This window comes from Oncorhynchus gorbuscha, linkage group LG09 (genome assembly GCF_021184085.1).
Source record: "Oncorhynchus gorbuscha isolate QuinsamMale2020 ecotype Even-year linkage group LG09, OgorEven_v1.0, whole genome shotgun sequence".
Lineage (NCBI taxonomy): Eukaryota > Metazoa > Chordata > Actinopteri > Salmoniformes > Salmonidae > Oncorhynchus > Oncorhynchus gorbuscha.
In genome coordinates this window covers 33,938,302-33,957,414 of record NC_060181.1, presented here as the reverse complement: position 1 = coordinate 33,957,414, position 19,113 = coordinate 33,938,302, and the positions used below count along the sequence as shown (strand labels likewise).

Below are 19,113 nucleotides of genomic sequence, written 5' to 3'. Positions count from 1 at the left end.
CCGCCATTAAATCTCATCGAAGAATAATATTTTTTTTCATTGGTAAACAGCCTCAGTGAATTGATACCTCAGTATTCACCATCTTTGTCCTCCCTTCTTGTGTCTTCATCAAATAGCTCATTGTTATATCTGTTCCTTCATTCAACGTTGCTAGGGAAGTCCTGATAGTGTTGTCAGTGGTTACAGTGGCGCGAACGCCTTGATCACACCGACAGTGTTTCGGGTTTTGGTACCCCAGAAGTACATTCATTTCCAATGGAACGCTGTGTGTACCTTGCAGCATTGCGTTGCAGAAGCAGTGCGTTCTGTGTGGATTTATCGAACGTATGCATCAAATTGTATGCACAGAAGGCTTGACCGAAATGGTAGTAGAATGTGAATGTTTAACTTTCATTGGACACATCCAGATGATGCTGCGTACGATTTTGCACAATGACACTGTCGATGTTATCGAGGCGTTCGCAGCTTAGCTTCCGAGTGAAGGGTTAACAAATTAAGATGGCTGCCCCCTTGGAGTTGTACTGCTGGAAAGGCGATTGGGGTTTACCCTCAGTTGATACAGACTGTCTAACCGTTTTGGTAAGAAATACAATAGGTGATTACAATACGTAAATTATTATTCACCGTTACTGTCGTCGCATAAATAATTTCCCTTCAACACAAGGCAACAGAGGGTGAGGACTGAGGTGACCTAGCTAGCTAGCTAACGGTTAGCTCCGCTTTGATGAATGACTTGAATGCACACTCATGTTAGCTAGCTAACTAACTACATCATGTGATATTGACAACATAACATGCATTGATCCAACAATCCTAGGCTGGTCAATGATCGTCACGTTCCCATTACCTTAGCTCAGTTATAACATTTAGCTCAAATCCAGTAAAACATACTCTTATTATTTAGCCAGGTAACGTTAACTAGTTGGATATGCAACTTGGTCAGGGAACAGCCAATTTCAGGTTTCTGGTTGCTTGCTTTTGACAAGTCAAGTGTGACATGACTTAAACGGCCTACTGTACTACTCTGTTTGAATATTGTGTTGAGAATTTCTAGTAATGAATTTGATGACAGTTTGAACTAGCTACATGTCTTGGTATTAGCTAAAGCCAAGGATCGAGTAATGGCCTAAATTGTCAAAGGTCAAATGTTAAACGCTTTCCATTCTATTTTGCTCAACTGTTTTTGTTCAGACACAAATTTCATAATTTGCCCCCTGAAAAAAAGTTAGGCCTAAAATAAATGTCATTTATAGTGTCATTTTTTTCTTTTCTTAAAGTGACTAATAAGTGGCCACTGCAATGTCCAGTTCACAATACGCATTCATTTGTGAAGTGAAACATTTACATTATTTACAATGGCAATCATTTTTAGTGTAGAGTTAGTTTGATTTACTACTTCTAACTAAACATACAATTAGCCAGCAGCATACCACCCTGCATTAGGGACGGCAGCGTTGGACTAGTAACCGAAAGGTTGCAAGTTCAAATCTCGAGCTGACAAAGTACAAATCTGTCATTCTGCCCCTGAACAGGCAGTTAACCCACTGTGCCTAGGCCGTCATTGAAAATAAGAATTCATTCTTAACTGACTTGCCTAGTTAAATAAAGGTAAAAAAAATCAACGGTGCCATCTTTTGGATGGGATGTTAAATGGATGTCCTGACTCTCTGCGGTCCCATGGCACTTATCGCAGGAGTAGGGGTGTTAAATTCCCAATTTGGCCACCTAATAATCCCCAGTTTACAATTGGCTCATTCATCCCCCTCCTCTCCCCTGTAACTATTCCCCAGGTTGTTTCTGCAAATGAGAATGTGTTCTCATACACCCAAATATTTGTGGACAGATTAAACACTAGGCTAGGCTATTTCATGACTTTAATTCCCAGATGGTGTTTGAGATCTTTGACTGTAAGAAAAAGTGTCAATAATTTAACCGATTTTTAGCCTGGTGTTTTCTTTGTATTCGGCATAGGGTAATTAATATAGAGGCTCATTCCTCCAGTGAACATCGGAGGGCTGGTAACATAGAGATCCTATTATTATAATTCCTCATTCTATGGCAGACTTCATTTAACTAACACACAATTGATGCTGATGTCATTGTGAATGGTGGCGACTGGAAAGGGACCGGCTCACACTTTAGCCCCATTTTGTTGGTGTTATAGGGACTTGCTTTGAACCCTGGCTAGCCTGTTATTACTTGTCTTTGTTTTAATTTACCCAGCATGGATTATCTCACTGTCCAGTGCAGCTGTCTAAACAGCATGTAGCCATCATCATCACCACCACCACCCAACTAGCGGGGATCTAAGAAACTAGAGAAAATACCAAGAAAGGGGAAGAAAACATAAATAAGCACACACTCTTCCCCTTGTATAATTTACAAAAAATTGTGTTTCCTGTGGATAGATGCCCTGTTACCCCCTCCCCACACCCGCTGCTGACAGGTCTATAAAATCGAGCATTGACTAAAATACAGGAGAATATAATATAGTATATACATAAGAGATGAGTAAAGCCGTATGTATGCGTTATTTAAACATGTATTAAAGTGACTTGTGTTCCATTATTAGTGGCCAGTGATTCCAAGTCTATGTATACAGGGCAGCAGCCTCTTAAGGTGCAGGGTTGCGTAACCGGGTGGAAGCCAGCTAGTGATGGCTATTTAACCATCTGATGGCTTTGAGATAGAAGCTGTTTTTTAGGCTCTCGGTCCAAGCTTTGATGGACCTGTACTGACCTCTCTGTGGAAGAACTTGACTGGCTAGCATAGAACCCTGACCTCAACCCCAACAAATACCTTTGGGATGAATTGGATCAATGTCTGCGAGCCAGGCCTAATCGCCCAACATCAGTGCCCGACCTCATTAATGCTCTTGTGGCTGAATGGAAGCAAGTCCTCACAGCAATATTCCACCATCTAGTGGAAAGCCTTCCCAGAAGTGTGTAGGCTGTTATAGTAGCAAATGTGGGAACCAACTCCATATTAATGCCCATGGTTTGGGGATAAGATTTTTGAGAAGGTGTACCTTTGGTCATGTAGTGTAAGTTCCAACAAAATATGTGTAGACATGATTGGGAGCCACAAGGACATTTCCTGCTGCCTGACAAAGGTCTCTGTCAATTACTGTGGCTCCCTCCTTTGTCTGTATTTTTAGGGGATCTGAAACCCAATGCTTGTCGAGCTTTCTCAATTTACATGATTTGCACTGCACAATACTACCACACTCTTACTTTAAAGCTCCAATGCCGCCTATACGGCATAAACCATAGACTACATCATCTCTCTCCCCATCCTCAGGCAGGTGTTGGCATAATCGACAGTAGTTAAAACCATGTTAATGAACAATGTTCATTCCACAGCGTCTGTTTAATGACTTAGGCATATTAGGATAGTGATCTAGACCTTAGTGTTTCCCTCGAGCCAGACTCACTTCAGCTGGCAAACCCAAATAGCTTTTTTTCCTGAAGGAAATGGGATTTAAAAGCGTCTGGCAAATCCCACAGTGGGAAGGAAACACTCCTACTATTTTTCCTGTGGCAGGGAAAAATGTAATGATTTTCATTCTCATCTGCAACAAAGTGGGGTCTCCATTTACTAAACCCATACCCGAGGGGGATGAGGGTGGGGTTATGGTTTCTAACATATGGTACAATGTCCTGAACCCTCTCTTATTATAACTACAGTCACAAACAGAGGCCATATGGGAGGGGTAAAGGTGATTTTCTTGTATACACATCCGAGTATTAAGGTTGTCTTCATTCTGAGAGCTTCTGTGCTGACCTGGTTACGCATAGGTTAGTTGCTTGAACCATGCTAAAAATTACGATCTAGGGTCAAAGGCATATCCAAGCCAGACCAGCACAGTTCGGGTCAGCACGATAGTGCCTAAAGGGTAGGCTATGATAATTGAGCTACTCAAAGAGAGATGAGAGCTCTATAGGCCCAAACTGTCTCCATTCAGACATAAGGGAATCTACTGTTCAGTTACTGTGCTGAGAAAGTGATGTTTGGACTTCATCACACTCAGATTGAGGGAGGGAGGAATGTTTTGCTGAGCTGCTCTAAAGCTGCACAGCAGTCACTGTGGGGTTGGAGGCTACTTGGCAGTGTTATATGATCTGCCATGACAAGGCAGACAGGGCTTTATTTTGTCAGGCCACAGAATTCATCTCTTTCACTTAAGATATTTTCCTAAGTCATGGGCCGTTTTCTAAAGCTGTGTCAGTGTTGTGAACCCACACATACTGGGCACAAAACACATCATGGTATTAAGAACCATTGTTTGACAGCATGCATTCACAGTATCAACATTCAGGCCAGTTGACCTAATTTGACTTTCTAGCTACCCATTTTTTTTAACAATAAAGGTGTCTCGGTCAGGTGTAGGGTTGCAATTTACCTACAATCCACAGGTTTTCTAGAAATCCCGGATTCTGGATTTTGCACTTATTTCCTCCTGATTCCAGGATATTCCCAACCAGGATTTATGGAAAAACTGGGAATTCTGGGAAAGTCATTGATTTTGTTATTATTATCCAGGGATAGCCAACATCTAATGTTGGCACATTTTCGTGGTATAGCCTACTCTACGCTAGATCCTTGCAGGAACTCAATTCTTCAGCAGTCTAGCTTATTTGTAAACTCAGCAAAAAAAGAAATGTCCTCTCACCGTCAACTGTGTTTTATTTTCAGAAAACTTAACATGTGTAAATATTTGTATGAACATCACAAGTTTCAACAACGGAGACATAAACTGAACAAGTTCCACAGACATATGACTAACATAAATGGAATAATGTGTCCCTGAACAAAGGGGGGATCAAAGCCAAAAGTAACAGTCAGTATCTGGTGTGGCCACCAGCTGCATTAAGTACTGCAGTGCATCTCCTCTTCATGGACTGCACCATATTTGCCAGTTCTTGCTGTGAGATGTTACCCCACTCTTCCACCAAGGCATCTGCAAGTTCCCGGACATTTCTGGGGGGAATGGCCCTAGCCCTCCCCTCCGATCCAACAGGTCCCAGACGTGCTCAATGGGATTGAGATCCGGGCTGGCCATGGCAGAACACTGACATTCCTGCCTTGCAGGAAATCACGCACAGAATGAGCAGTATGGCTGGTGGCATTATCATGCTGGAGGGTCATGTCAAGATGAGCCTGCAGGAAGGGTACCACATGAGGGAGTAGGACGCACAGCGTTGAGATTGCCTGCAATGACAACAAGCTCAGTCCGATGATGCTGTGACACACTGCCCCAAACCATGACCCTCCACCTCCAAATCGATCCCACTCCAGAGTACAGGCCTCGGTGTAACGCTCATTCCTTTGACGATATATGCAAATCCAACCATCAGCCCTGGTGAGAAAAAAACGTGACTCGTCAGTGAAGAGCACTTTTTGCCAGTCCTGTCTGGTCCAGCGACGGTGGGTTTGTGCCCATAGACAACATTGTTGCTGGTGATGTCTAGTGAGGACCTGCCTTACAACAGGCCTACAAGCCCTCAGTCCAGCCTCTGTCAGCCTATTGCGGACAGTCTGAGCACTGGTGGAGGGATTTTGCATTCCTGGTGTAACTCGGGCAGGTGTTGTTGCCATCCTGTACCTGTCCCGCAGGTGTGATGTTCGGATGTACCGATCCTTTGCAAGTGTTGTTACACGTGGTCTGCCACTGCGAGGACGAGCAGCTGTCTGTCCGGTCTCCCTGTAGCGTTCTTAGGCGTCTCACACTACGGACATTGCAATTTATTGCCCTGGCCACATCTGCAGTCCTCATGCCTCCTTGCAGCATGCCTAAGGCACGTTCACGCAGATGAGCAGGGACCCTGGGCATCTTTCTTCGCTCTGGATAAGAGCGTCTGCTAAATGACTTAAATGTAAATGTAATGTTTTTCAGAGTCAGTAGAAAGGCCTCTTTAGTGTCCTAAGTTTTGTTTATGGTTCATTGAACAAGCATGGGAAACAGTGTTTAAACCCTTTACAATGAAGATCTGTGAAGTTATTTGGATTTTTACTAATTATCTTTGAAAGACAGGGTCCTGAAAAAGGTATGTTTATTTTTTGCTGGGTTTAGTTCAGGCCCTCGTTTTAAACATTTCCAGGATGGATTTCAAAATGAATGTGATAGCTGGGCCAAGTTTAGGCTGTAGCATACTTGGCTTGTATATCCTTGTAAATGTCAGTCAGTGTTTGTTCAGGGTACTGTAGGTTTTTATTGCTCTATGTGAAATAGGCTATGCATTCCTCTCCATCCCTATGGACACCCAAAAATGAAGATGATTTATAGAGCGCTCCGAACGCCACTGAGTACTTCAATCCTCAGTGAAATTTGCCAACAGTTCCGCGGTTGAGGGTATCTGCGTTTTATGTTTTTTTTTACTGCGGTTTCCTAGGGGTTTCAGAAAATGGGGGGTTTGAACCTCAGGAAGACTACTTCGGGGCTCGTCACCCCTCCTTTCTTTTTCTTTCCCCTCCTACCACCACCACCCAGATAGATTTTAAGTTAACCCCTGTAAGGATGACTACTTTTAGCCTACTTTATGCCAAAGCGATGATTGACATCTTTGATTTCAATTAAACCCAGCTAGTTTGAGTCTAGTGAATATTGAATGTATCCCCCCTCAACTTTCAAGAGGCCTAGCCTACATGTAGACCTCATTTAGGGAGTGCAGGTTGGTTGTTTCATTTTGTTGGCCTGACGACCTCAGGGTTTAACTTAAAGTTGAGGTAAATAGAAATATTTGGACACTTGCCCTGTCAGCATAATGCAAGTAATGTGCCCTTAAGGGTTTCGGAGTGCTGTAAGCTCTACCTCGTAAAGGTAGGATAATCCTGGATATCAAATCAAATGTTATTGCGCCGAATACAACAGGTGTAGATCTTACAGTGAAATGCTTACTTACGAGCCCTAACCAACAATGTAGTTTAACATTTTTAAAGTACCTAAAAAAAGAGAGAATAATAAACAAAACTAACAATAATTGAAGGAGCAGCAGTAAAATAACAATAATGAGGCTATATACAGGGGGTACCCGTACAGAGTCAATGTACCTGTTATTTGAGGTAATTGAGGTAATATGTACATGTAGGTAGAGTTAAAGTGACTGCATAGATAATAAGAGAATAGCAGCGGTGTAAAATAGGGGGGGGGGGGGGGGCAATGCAAATTATCTGGGTAGCCATTTGATTAGATGTTCAGGAGTCTTATGGCTTGGGGGTAGAAGCTGTTTAGAAGCCTCTTGGACCTAGACTTGGCGCTCTGGTACTGCTCGCCAGTCTATAACTAGGGTGGCTGGAGTCTTTGACAATTTTTAGGGCCTTCCTCTGACACTGCCTGGTATAGAGGTCCTGGATTGCAGGAAGCTTGGCCCCAGTGATGAACTGGGCCGTTCGCAGTAGTGCCTTGCGGTCGGAGGCTGAGCAGTTGCCATACCAGGCAGTGATGCAACCAGTTCAGCTGTAGAACCTTTTGACGATCCATGCCAAATCTTTTCAGTCTCCTGAAGGGGAATAGGTTTTGTCGTGCCCTCAAACCATGTTAGTTTGTTGGTGATGTGGACGCCAAGGAACTTAAAGCTCTCAACCTGCTCCACTACAGCCCCGTCGATGAAAATGGGGGCGTGCTCGGTCCTCCTTTTCCTGTAGTCCACAATCATCTCCTTTGTCTTGATCACGTTGAGGGAAAGGTGGTTGTCTTGGTGCCACACGGGCAGGTCTCTGACCTCCTCCCTATATGCTGTCTCGTCGTTGTCAGTGATCAGGCCTACCACTGTTGTGTCATCAGCAAACCTGATGATGGTGTTGGAGTCGGGCCTGCCCGTGCAGTCATGAGTGAACATGGAGTACAAGGGGGGACTGAGCACACACCCCTGTGGGGCCCCCGTGTTGAGGATCAACGTGGTGGATATGTTGTTACCTACACTTACCACCTGAAGGCGGCCCGTCAGGAAGTTCAGGATCCAGTTGCAGAGGGAGGTGTGTAGTCCCAGGGTCCATAGCTTATTGATGAGCTTTGAGGGCACTATGGTGTTGAAAGCTGAGCTGTAGTCAATTAATAGCATTCTCACATAGGTGTTCCTTTTGTCCAGGTGGTAAAGGGCAGTGTGGAGTAGAGGTCGACCGATTATGATTTTTCAACGGCGATACCGATTATTGGAGGACCCAAAAAAAAGCCGATGCCGATAAATCGGCCGATTTAAAAAATAAATAAATAAAAACTGTCTCTTTTATTTGTAATAATGACAATTACAACAATAGTGAGTGAACACTTATTTTAACTTAATATAATACATCAATAAAATCAATTTAGCCTCAAATAAATAATGAAACATGTACAATTTGGTTTAAATAATGCAAAAACAAAGTGTTGGAGAAGAAAGTAAAAGTGATATCTGTGCCATGTAAGAAAGCTAACGTTTAAGTTCCTTGCGCAGAACATGAGAACATATGAAAGCTGGTGGTTCCTTTTAACATGAGTCTTCAATATTCCCAGGTCAGAAGTTTTAGGTTGTAGTTATAAAAGGAATTATCGGACTATTTCTCTCTACGATTTGTATTTCATATATCTTTGACTATTGGATGTTCTTATAGGCACTTTAGTATTGCCAGTGTAACAGTATAGCTTCCATCCCTCTCCTCGCCCCTACCTGGGCTCGAACCAGGAACACATCGACAACAGCCACCCTCGAAGCAGCGTTACCCATCGCTCCACAAAAGCTGCGGCCCTTGCAGAGCAAGGGGAACAACTACTCCAAGTCTCAGTGCGAGTGACGTTTGAAACACTATTAGCGCGCACCCCACTTACTAGCTAGCCATTTCACATCGGTTACACCAGCCTCATCTCGGGAGTTGATAGGCTTAAAGTCATAAACGGCTCAATGCTTGAAGCATTGCGAAGAGTTGCTGGCAAAATTCGCTACGGTGCTGTTTGAATGAATGCTTACGAGCCTGCTGGTGCCTACCACCACTCAGTCAGACTGCTCTATTAAATATCAAATCATAGACTTATTATAGACATAATAACACACAGAAAAATGAGCCTTAGTTTATGGATTCGACCAAATTTATAACCTATAATTTAGAAAACATAGTTTATTCTTTCAGTGAAATATGTAACCGTTCGGTATTTTATCTAACGGGTGACATCCCTAAGTCTAAATATTGCTTTTACGTTGCACAACCTTTAATGTTATGTCATAATTACGTAAAATTCTGGCAAATTAGTTCGCAATGAGCCAGGCGACCCAAACTGTTGCATATACCCTGACTCTGCGTGTAATGAACGCAAGAGAAGTGACACAATTTCACCTGGTTAATTTTGCCTGCTAACCTTTCTTTTAGCTAAATATGCAGGTTTAAAAATATATACTTCTGTATATTGATTTTAAGAAAGGAATGGATGTTTATGGTTAGGTACACGTTGGAGCAACGACAGTCCTTTTTTGCAGATGTGCACTGCATCGATTATATGCAACACAGGACACGCTAGATAAACTAGTAATATCATCAACCATGTGTAGTTAACCAATGATTATGATTGATTGATTGATTTTTATAAGATACGTTTAATGCTAGCTAGCAACTTACCTTGGCTTCTTACTGCATTCGCGTAACAGGCAGGCTCCCTGTGAGGCAGGTGGTTAGAGCGTTGGACTAGTTAACCGTAAGGTTGCAAGATTGAATCCCTGAGCTAACGAGGTAAAAATCTGTCATTCTGCCCCTGAACAAGGCAGTTAACCCACAGTTCCTAGGCCGTCATTGAAAATAAGAATGTGTTTTTAACTGACTTGCCTAGTTAAATATAGGTGTAAAAAAAAATGTTATTGTTATGAAAACTTGAAATCGGCCCTAATTATTCGGCCATTCCGATTAATCGGTCGACCTCTAGTGTGGAGTGCAATAGAGATTTCATAATCTGTGGATCTTTTAGGGAGGTATGCAAATTGGAGTGGGTCTAGTGTTTCTGGGATGATGGTGTTGATGTGAGCCATGACCAGCCTTTCAAAGCACTTCATGGCTACAGACATGATTGCTACGGGTCGGTAGTCATTTAGGCAGGTTACCTTAGTGTTCTTGGGCACAGGGACTATAGTGGTCTGCTTGAAACATGTTGGTATTACAGACTCCTACAGGGGAGGTTGAAAATGTCAGAATATTCTTGCCTTTTGAGGTTTCCTAACGAGATCTCTCGGTCTTTGAAGGAGTCGTTGTGTTATTTAAACATTCACTGAATTTTCAAGAAGGTAATGAGCTTTGTAATCTGGTATTTTGGCCAGAAAAGAGTAATGCACCTCTCTTCAGTTCCAAAGACATGTAATTTCTTCAGTGCGATCTGGAAGAAGTGGTGTTCTTCTTGCTTGAATAGTTTCTCTGTGGTGAAAAAGGCATCTCGCTGTACTAAAGTATAAGGCACCAAAGTAATCCATAAGACTCCATTACTGTGGTCCTGTATGGCAGAGTTGGTAGAGCATGGGGCTTGCACAGCCAGGGTTCTGGGTTTGATTCCCGGGGCCACCAATATGTAAAATGTATGCACGCGTTAGTGTATCTTGCTTTGGATAAAAGCTTCTACTAAATGGCATTTATTATATTGAGTCATAAACTTTATTGGAAACTGTTTGCTCATCTGTTTCTCTGTCTTTCTTTCTCTCAGGCCTATGCCAAGTTTGCTGGTGCTCCACTCAAAGTCCACAAGATCACCAACCCCTGGAGAAGCCCCACAGGTAATTCCAACCCAGAGCACTGCTATGTTCTGTTCTCACTATCGTAAAAATCGATACATATTGAAAAATTATTTTGGATGATATTATATTGATATTTTGACTTCAAGTATCAATTTGAAATGTTGTATTTTTTTGCTAGGTAGCTTGGCTAGCGCTAGTCGGCAGTACCTGCGCTAAAACTCCAGTATTTTCATCTTCTTTTAAATACGTTTTCAGCACTTTTATTTCCATGACTGATCAAAAGTCATTTTCTTATGCTGTCTCGTCTCTCTTCAGCAGACACACACTGAGTGTCCAAAACATTAGGAACACCTGCTCTTTCCGTGACATAGACTGGACCAGATGAATCCAGGTGAAAGCTTATTGATGTCACTTGTTAAGTCCCCTTCAATCAGTCTAGATGAAAGGGAGGGGACAGGTTAAAGAAGGATTTTTAAGCTTTGAGACTATTGAGACAGGGATTGTGTATGTGTGCCATTCAGAGGGTGAATGGGCAAGACAAAGCTTGAAATGTCTTTCAACAGGGCATGGTAGTAGGTGCCAGCTACACCGGTTTTAATGTGTCAATAACTGCAATGCTGCTGTTTTTCACACTCAACAGTATCATGTGAGTATCAAGAATGGTCCGCCACCCAAAGGACATCCAGCCAACCTGGCACAACTGTGGGAAGCATTGGAGTCAACATGGGCCAACAACATCCCTGTGGAATGCTTTCGATACCGTTTAGAATTGAGACTGTTCTGAGGGCAAAAGGGTGTGCATGTAAATATTATGAAGGTGTTTCTAATGTTTTGTACACAGTGTATGGTGAGCAATATGTTTGGAACATCAAATCGCAATCAAATCACAATACATATAGAATAGGGAGAATTGCAATTCTTATCTTATCAGCATCTAAGCATTTTGAAATCGTAATGAGGTCCCTGGCAATTCCCAGCCCTAATACTCACCGTGCCTTTTTTGGAATGAACTCACTGAACTCAGTACAGGCTCACACATCACACAACTCCCATAGCGTTACTTTACCGTCTGCGTTCACTCACCCTTAGGAATGACGAAAGCGATGGTTTGATATATGAGAACAGGAAGCTCTTACTTTCCCCCTCTTCTCACTGGAGTAGAACAGGGGTCACAGGTCGTGTGGTAACAGTCAAAAGGTCAGCGAGCACCTGACGTTCTCATATCTCTCAGTACCACCTTCTTTGTATGCCAGCCCAGTTTTGCTGCACCCTCCTGGCTTCCTCACACCACAGGGGGTTCAGACGACTTCAGAGGTCTTTATGGTTACTGTCTGGATCGTTGTTTTTTTGCATTCCCGCTATCCATTTCAGAAGATCGCTATATCATTTTAATGTGTTTCCTGAGAGGTTAAACACTTTTCCACGCATTGTGAGTGAGGTCTGATAATCTGCGCACAGCGATTGCAATAAAGACTACCTTGATTGCGCCCTTTCGGCTGACTGCTCTGGTCCCTCGTTTCAGGTACCTTGCCGGCACTGAAGACCACGGAGGAAAGTACTCGTAGTCTTTCCAAACCCAGTAATATCATCATTCACCTTAGAAAACAGGTGAGTCCTATTCCTACCATGTCTCTTCTTCCCACAGGGGAGATGAATGGTAAGCCGTTGAAAGACAACCTCCCCCTCCACCCCCATCCTTTTGGAGAGGGAACAGGTGGGTAATGATGCTCTGCCAAATTATGAGCTGTGTGTTAATGTAACACTAAAAGGTTGAGACATTCTTAGTAACAAACAGGTGAGTGACATCCGGAGCCATTTGTAGATATCGTCATAGTCAGGAACTGATTTCCAATGTGTACTGCTTTTGGCCTCAAGGTATATATAAATTTGAGGCACAAATTAGTTTCACGAGTGTTTTCTTGAGCTCCAGTAACAACATGGTAATCTCTACAAGACCTCCACATCTATAGTTGGGTTGGGCACTAGTTATTTTGTTGGTGCGTTCAAGTTAAATCGTCAGTACTCAAAGTGGAGGTTCACACACTCGGATTTAAAGTTTAACATTTTTTTATTTGATATAACCATTTAACCAACCATATTAAGAAGTATAGTTAAGAAACTTAAAAAAGCCACTCTTTTGCATAAGTGCAAGGGGTCTTTCTCGTCTGCCAAACTGATACAACTGGTATGCAAAAGGAAGACCGTAGGCAAAACTTGAGGTCCTTAAATATATTGCAGTCCAGGGACAGTGAGTCTTGGGGGTGGAGATTAACTGGTTATGAGTTGTTGCATTGACCTTTATTGGTAGAAAGTCTTGGCATAGTGATTTACTAGGCTTAATTTCGTGTTTTTGGCTGGGTTGTGAGCCTCTGGTGTAGAAATCTTGGCCATAAACTCTGCATAGATGGAAGGCGTTTCTCATCAAGTCACCAGAGGGGTATACTACAAATCAGGATGAATAAATTAGGCAGCTAACTTGCCTTAATATTCTAAAATAACCTTTTACAATTTAGAAAGATACGCTTGAAATGGACATTGTCTAATTGACTACAACAACCAAAAACACATCTAAGTTTAGCTTTCAGAAATCAATCAATAGTTGTTTCTGGTTGTTTATCAAATTACTTGGCTAACTCATTGATCCTACTTTGTAGTATACCCCACAGGTTGAGCAACAGATGATTTGTTTAGCAGTGTTGTGGTAAAGCGTCTCCCATATTGCTTCGACCTTAAGGATTGAGGGGTTAGGGCCAATGGCAACAGTCGTATTGGGGTCCGACACATAACGAAAAATACATTACAGACAAAAACCTTTATTTACATACATTTAAAAACATTAACATCAAATGTTATTGGTCACATACACATGGTTAGCAGATGTAGCCCTTGGTTCACTCCAGACTTGTCTGCCCTCGACCAGGACAGAAACATCCTGTGGCGTACTGCATTAGCATCGAATAGCCCCCGCGATATGCAAATTTTCAGGGAAGTTAGGAACCAATACACAGTCAGTTAGGAAAGCAACGGCTAGCTTTTTCAAACAGAAATGTGCATCCTGTAGCACAAATTCCAAAAAGTTTTGTGACACTGTAAAGTCCATGGAGAATAAGAGCACCTCCCAGCTGCCCACTGCACTCAGGCTAGGAAACACTGTCACCACCGATAAATCCACGATAATTGAGAATTTCAATCAACATTTTTCTACGGCTGTGGCCATGCTTTCCACCAGGCTATCCCAACCCCGGCCAACAGCTCTGCACCCCCCGCTGCAAATTTAACCAATCGCTGCCCGCCCGCCTGACTAGCATCACTACTCTGGACGGTTCTGACTTAGAATATGTGGACAACTACAAATACCTAGGTGTCTGGTTAGACTGGACATTCTCGTTCCAGACTCACATTAAGCATCTTCAATCTGAAATCAGCATCCTATTTCGCAACAAAGCCTCCTTTACTCATGCTGCCAAACATACCCTTGTAAAACTGACTATCCTACCGATCCTTGGTATCGGCAATGACATTTACAAAATAACCTCCAACACTCTACTCAGGCAAATTGGATGAAGTATATCACAGTGCCATTTGTTTTGTCGCCAAAGCCCCATATACTACCCACCACTGCGACCTGTATGCTCTCATTGGCCTCATTCGCTTCATATTCGTCGCCAAACTCACTGGCGCCAGGTCGTCTATAAGTATTTGCTAGGTAAAGCCCTGCATTATCTCAGCTTACTGGTCACCATAGCAACACCCAACTACCTCATCCCCATATTGTTATTTATTTTTGCTCTTTTGCACCCCAGTATCCCTACTTGTACATCAACTTCTGCACATCTATCACTCCAGTGTTAATGCTAAATTGTAATTATTTCACCACTATGGACTATTTATTGCCTTACCTCCCTAATCTTACTACATTTGCACACACTGTATATAGATTTTTATATTGTGTATGTTTGTTTGTATAACTCTGTGGTTTTTGTCGAAATGTTTGCTTTATCTTGGCTAGGTTGCAGTTGTAAATTAGAACTTGTTCTCAACTGGCCTACCTGGTTAAATAAATGTGAAAAAAAATCTATATATTTTTTAAATGTTAATGCAAGTGTAGCAAAATGCTTGTGCTTCTAGTTCCGACAGTGCAGTAATATCTAACAAGTAATCTAACAATTCCCCAAAAACTACAGTTGAAGTCAGAAGTTTTCATACACCTTAGCCAAGTACATTTAAACTCAGTTTTTCAGAATTCCTGGCATTTCATCCTATTAAAAATCCCTGTCTTAGGTCAGGTAGGATCGCCACTTTATTTTAAGAATGTGAAATGTCAGAATAACAGTAGAGAGTGATTTATTTCAGCTTTTATTTATTTCACCACATTTCCAGTGGGTCAGAAGTTTGCATATACTCAATTAGTATTTGGTAGCATTGCCTTTAAATTGTTTACTTGTGTCAAACGTTTTGGGTAGCCTTCCACAAGCTTCCCACAATAAGTTGGGTGAATTTTGCCCCATTCTTCCTGACAGAGCTGGTGTAACTGAGTCAGGTTTGTAGGCCTCCTTGCTTACACACACTTTTTCAGTTTGGCCACACATTTTCTATAGGATTGAGGTCAGGGATTTGTGGTCAGGCCACTCTAATACCTTGATTTGTTGTCCTTAAGCCATTTTGCCACAACTTTGGAAGTATGCTTGGTGTCATTGTCCATTTGGAAGACCCATTTGCAACCAAGCTTTAACTTCCTGACTGATGTCTTGAGATGTTGCTTCAATATATCCACATCATTTTCTTTCCTCATGATGCCATCTATTTTGTGAAGTGCACCAGACCCTCCTGCAGCAAAGCACCCCCACAACATGATGCTGCCACCTCCGTGCTTCACGGTTGGGATGGTGTTCTTCGGCTTGCAAGCTTCCCCCTTTTTCCTCCAAACATAACGATGGTCATTATGGCCAAACAGTTATATTTTTGTTTCATCAGACCAGAGGACATTACTCCAAAAGGTACGATATTTGTCCCCATGTGCAGGTGCAAACCGCAGCCTGGCTTTTTTTTAATGGTGGTTTTGGAGCAGTGGCGTGTGTGTTTGCATCAGTTACACATACGTCAGTTCATATACACAACAAGTAGGTCACATGCTATATTTGTATTAAAAAAATAGCATTTAACTTATATTGTACATAATATTGTTGCTACCGTCTCTTATGACCGAAAATAACTTCTGGCCATCAGAACAGCGATTACTCACCTCGAACTGGAAGAAGCTTTTTCCTTTAACGAGTCCGACCTGAAGGATATACTGCTTTCTCGGTAACAGGGCCAAATCTCTGTCATTTGCATGAAGAAAAGATGGAAAAAAGGGGATCGGAGGTCAGACTGCCTTCTGAGAATTTGTAGGCGAGCGAGTAAACTCCCACTGCCATCCATTCTATTTGCCAACGCGCAATCATTGGAAAATGAAATCGATTACCTACGATCAAGATTATCCTACCAACAGGACATTAATTGTAATATCTTATGTTTCACTGAGTCGTGGCTGAATGACGACACGGATAATATAGAGCTGACGGTATTTTCCACCCACCGGCAGGACAGAGGCTACTTCTGGTAAGACGAGGGGTGTGTGTCTATTTGTCAATAACATTTGGTTCAGAATGTCTTGAGGTATTGCTCGCCTGAGGTAGAGTACCTTATAAGCTGTAGACCATACTATCTACTATCTATTATTCGTGTCTATTTACCAACACAAACCGATGCTGGCACTAAGACCGCACTCAACCAACTCTATTTAAGGCAATAAGCAAACAAGAAAATGCTCATCCAGAAGCGGCACTCCTAGTGGCCAGGGACATAAATCCATTTTACCTCATTTCTACCAGCATGTCACATGTGCAACCAGAGGGAAAAAGCTCTAGACCACCTTTACTCCACACACAGAGATGCATACAAAGCTCTCCCCCACCCTCCATTTGGAAACTCTGACCACAATTATATCCTCTGATTCCTGCTTACAAGCAAAAACTAAAGCAGGAAATAGCAGTGACTCACTCAATACAGAAGTGGTCAGATGATGCGAATGCTACGCTACAGGACTGTTTTTCTAACACAGACTGGAATATGTTCCTTGATTCATCCAATGGAATTGAGGAGTATACCACCTCAGTCATCGGCTTTATCAATAAGTGCATTGACAACGACGTTCCCACAGTGACCGTACGTACATATCCCAACCAGAAGCCATGGATTTACAGGTAACATCCTCATTAATCTAAAGGCTAGAGCTGCCGCTTTCAAGGAGGTGGACACTAATCCGGACACTTATAAGAAATCCCGTTGTGCCCTCAGATGAACCATCAAACAAGCAAAGCATCAGTACAGGATTAAGATTGAATCCTACCACACCAGCTCTGACGCTCGATGGATGTGGCAGGGGTGAAAACTATTACAGACCACAAAGGGAAACCCAGATGTGAGCTGCCCAGTGACGCGAGCCTACCAAACGAGCTAAAGGCCTTTTATGGACCCGAGGCAAGCAACACTGACACATGCATAAGAGCACCAGCTGTTCTGGACGACTGTGTGATAACGCTCTCGGTAGCCAATGTGAGCAAGACCTTTTAACGACATCACATTCCCCAAGGGCACCCACCCCCCACACTCAACTCAAAAGGTGGCGCACAGAATGCAAAAATATTCTTAGAAGTATTTAACCTCCACACATTAACAAGTCCAATAGCTCAAATGAAAGATAAAGACATTGTTCATCTAACCAGCAAGTCAGATTTCTAAAATGTTTTACGGCGAAAACATTTATGTCAAACCACCACCAAAGACACAGCTAATTTAAATAGCCATTTTGTCGAACAAAAGATGTAATCATAAACGCAGGATAACCCCTGTTATGGATCATACGCATTTTCGCAGCTTTTTGTTAAAAATCGCGCAACATTTCAGTGTCCTGCTACTCGTGCCAGGAATATAGTATAGGCATATGATTAGTATGTGTGGATAGAAAACACTCTGACGTTTCTAAAACTGGTTAAATCACGGCTGTGACTATAACAGAACGTGCGTTTCATCGAAAAGCGCAGGAAAATCTGATCACTGAAAACTGGAAAATATATCAATGCGCCACTTGAATGTATTGTTGAAAAGAAACCACATTAAATGGGGCCGAGGTTGCAATACCTACAGCTTCCACACGATGTCAACAGTCTTGTCATTTGTCTCAGATTTGTTTCTTGGTCAAACGGACACGAGGCAGCGCATTTCTTCCGGTCTCCGACCGGATGTTTTGGTTGAGAAATATTTGGACATGATATGATATCAGGACGTGGAGCTATTGAATATACATCGCCCGTGATCATTTTGATAGATTATTAACGTTTACTAATACCTAAAGTTGCATTACAAAAGTATTTAGAAGTGTTTTGTGAAAGTTTATCGTCGACATTTTTTATTTTAAAAAATGACGTTGCGTTATCAAACTCAGTTTTTTCCTTGATTACACAGTCTTCATAGATCCATATCTAGGCTATATATGGACCGATTTAATCAAAAAAAAGACCCAATAGTGATGTTTATGGGACATCTAGGAGTGCCAAGAAAGAAGCTCGTCAAAGGTAATGAATGTTTTATATTTTATTTCTGCGTTTTGGGTAGCGCCGGCTACTGCAAAATCTGTTGTTTTAGGTGACGTTGCAGTATTTTGGGGGTGCATGCTATCAGATAATAGCTTCTCATGCTTTTGCCGAAAAGCATTTTACAAATCTGACTTGGTGGATAGATTCACAATGAGTGTAGCTTTAATTCATTACCTTGAATGTGTGTTTTAATGAAAGTTTGAGTTTTATAAAAAAAACTATAGGTGGCGCTCTGAAATTTCCGCTGATTGATGTTCCTGCAGGGGAACTATATTCTGCGTCATCCTTAAGAAGTTTTAATAGAAAAATAATTCACTAACCTTTTGAAAATCTTCATCAGATGACAGTAATAGGACATGTTACACAGTACATTTGTTTTTTTCAATAATATGCCATTCATATCCATAAATCTCTGTTTACAATGACGACATGTTCAAACAATGCTACTAAAATGTCCGGAGAAAATATGATAACTCCACCAGATAACAGCAATACACATCATAAACTTTGACTAAATATACATGTTCTACATATAGTTAGAAAGATACACTGCTTCTTAATGCAACCGCTGTGTTACATTTATTTTTAACGTTACAGAATTTGTTCACTAGGCAATAATCTGAGACGGCGCTCAGACATTAGCAATATTTCTCCTCTATGTTGGAGTCAACAGAAACACAAAATTACCACATAAATATTCCCTTACCTTTTGATGGTCTTCGATCAGAAGTCGTGCAAGGAGTCATACTTATCAAAAACAGCGTTTGGCTTTCAAGTCTGCGTCTTTGGGTTAT

At 42.0% G+C, this 19,113-nt stretch overlaps 1 protein-coding gene across 1 annotated transcript in view; it reads left to right on the top strand.

Moving 5' to 3' along the window:
- The first annotated feature begins 308 nt into the window (after window positions 1-308).
- The window catches only part of LOC124043429 (metaxin-1-like), a 31,204-nt gene continuing 12,399 nt past the window's right edge, over window positions 309-19,113 (top strand). The window contains exons 1-3 of the mRNA XM_046362035.1: window positions 309-579; window positions 10,652-10,721; window positions 12,205-12,290. Of these exons, the coding sequence (XP_046217991.1) occupies window positions 499-579; window positions 10,652-10,721; window positions 12,205-12,290 (237 nt within the window). The 5' untranslated portion in view covers window positions 309-498. The remainder of the gene's footprint in view (window positions 580-10,651; window positions 10,722-12,204; window positions 12,291-19,113) is intronic.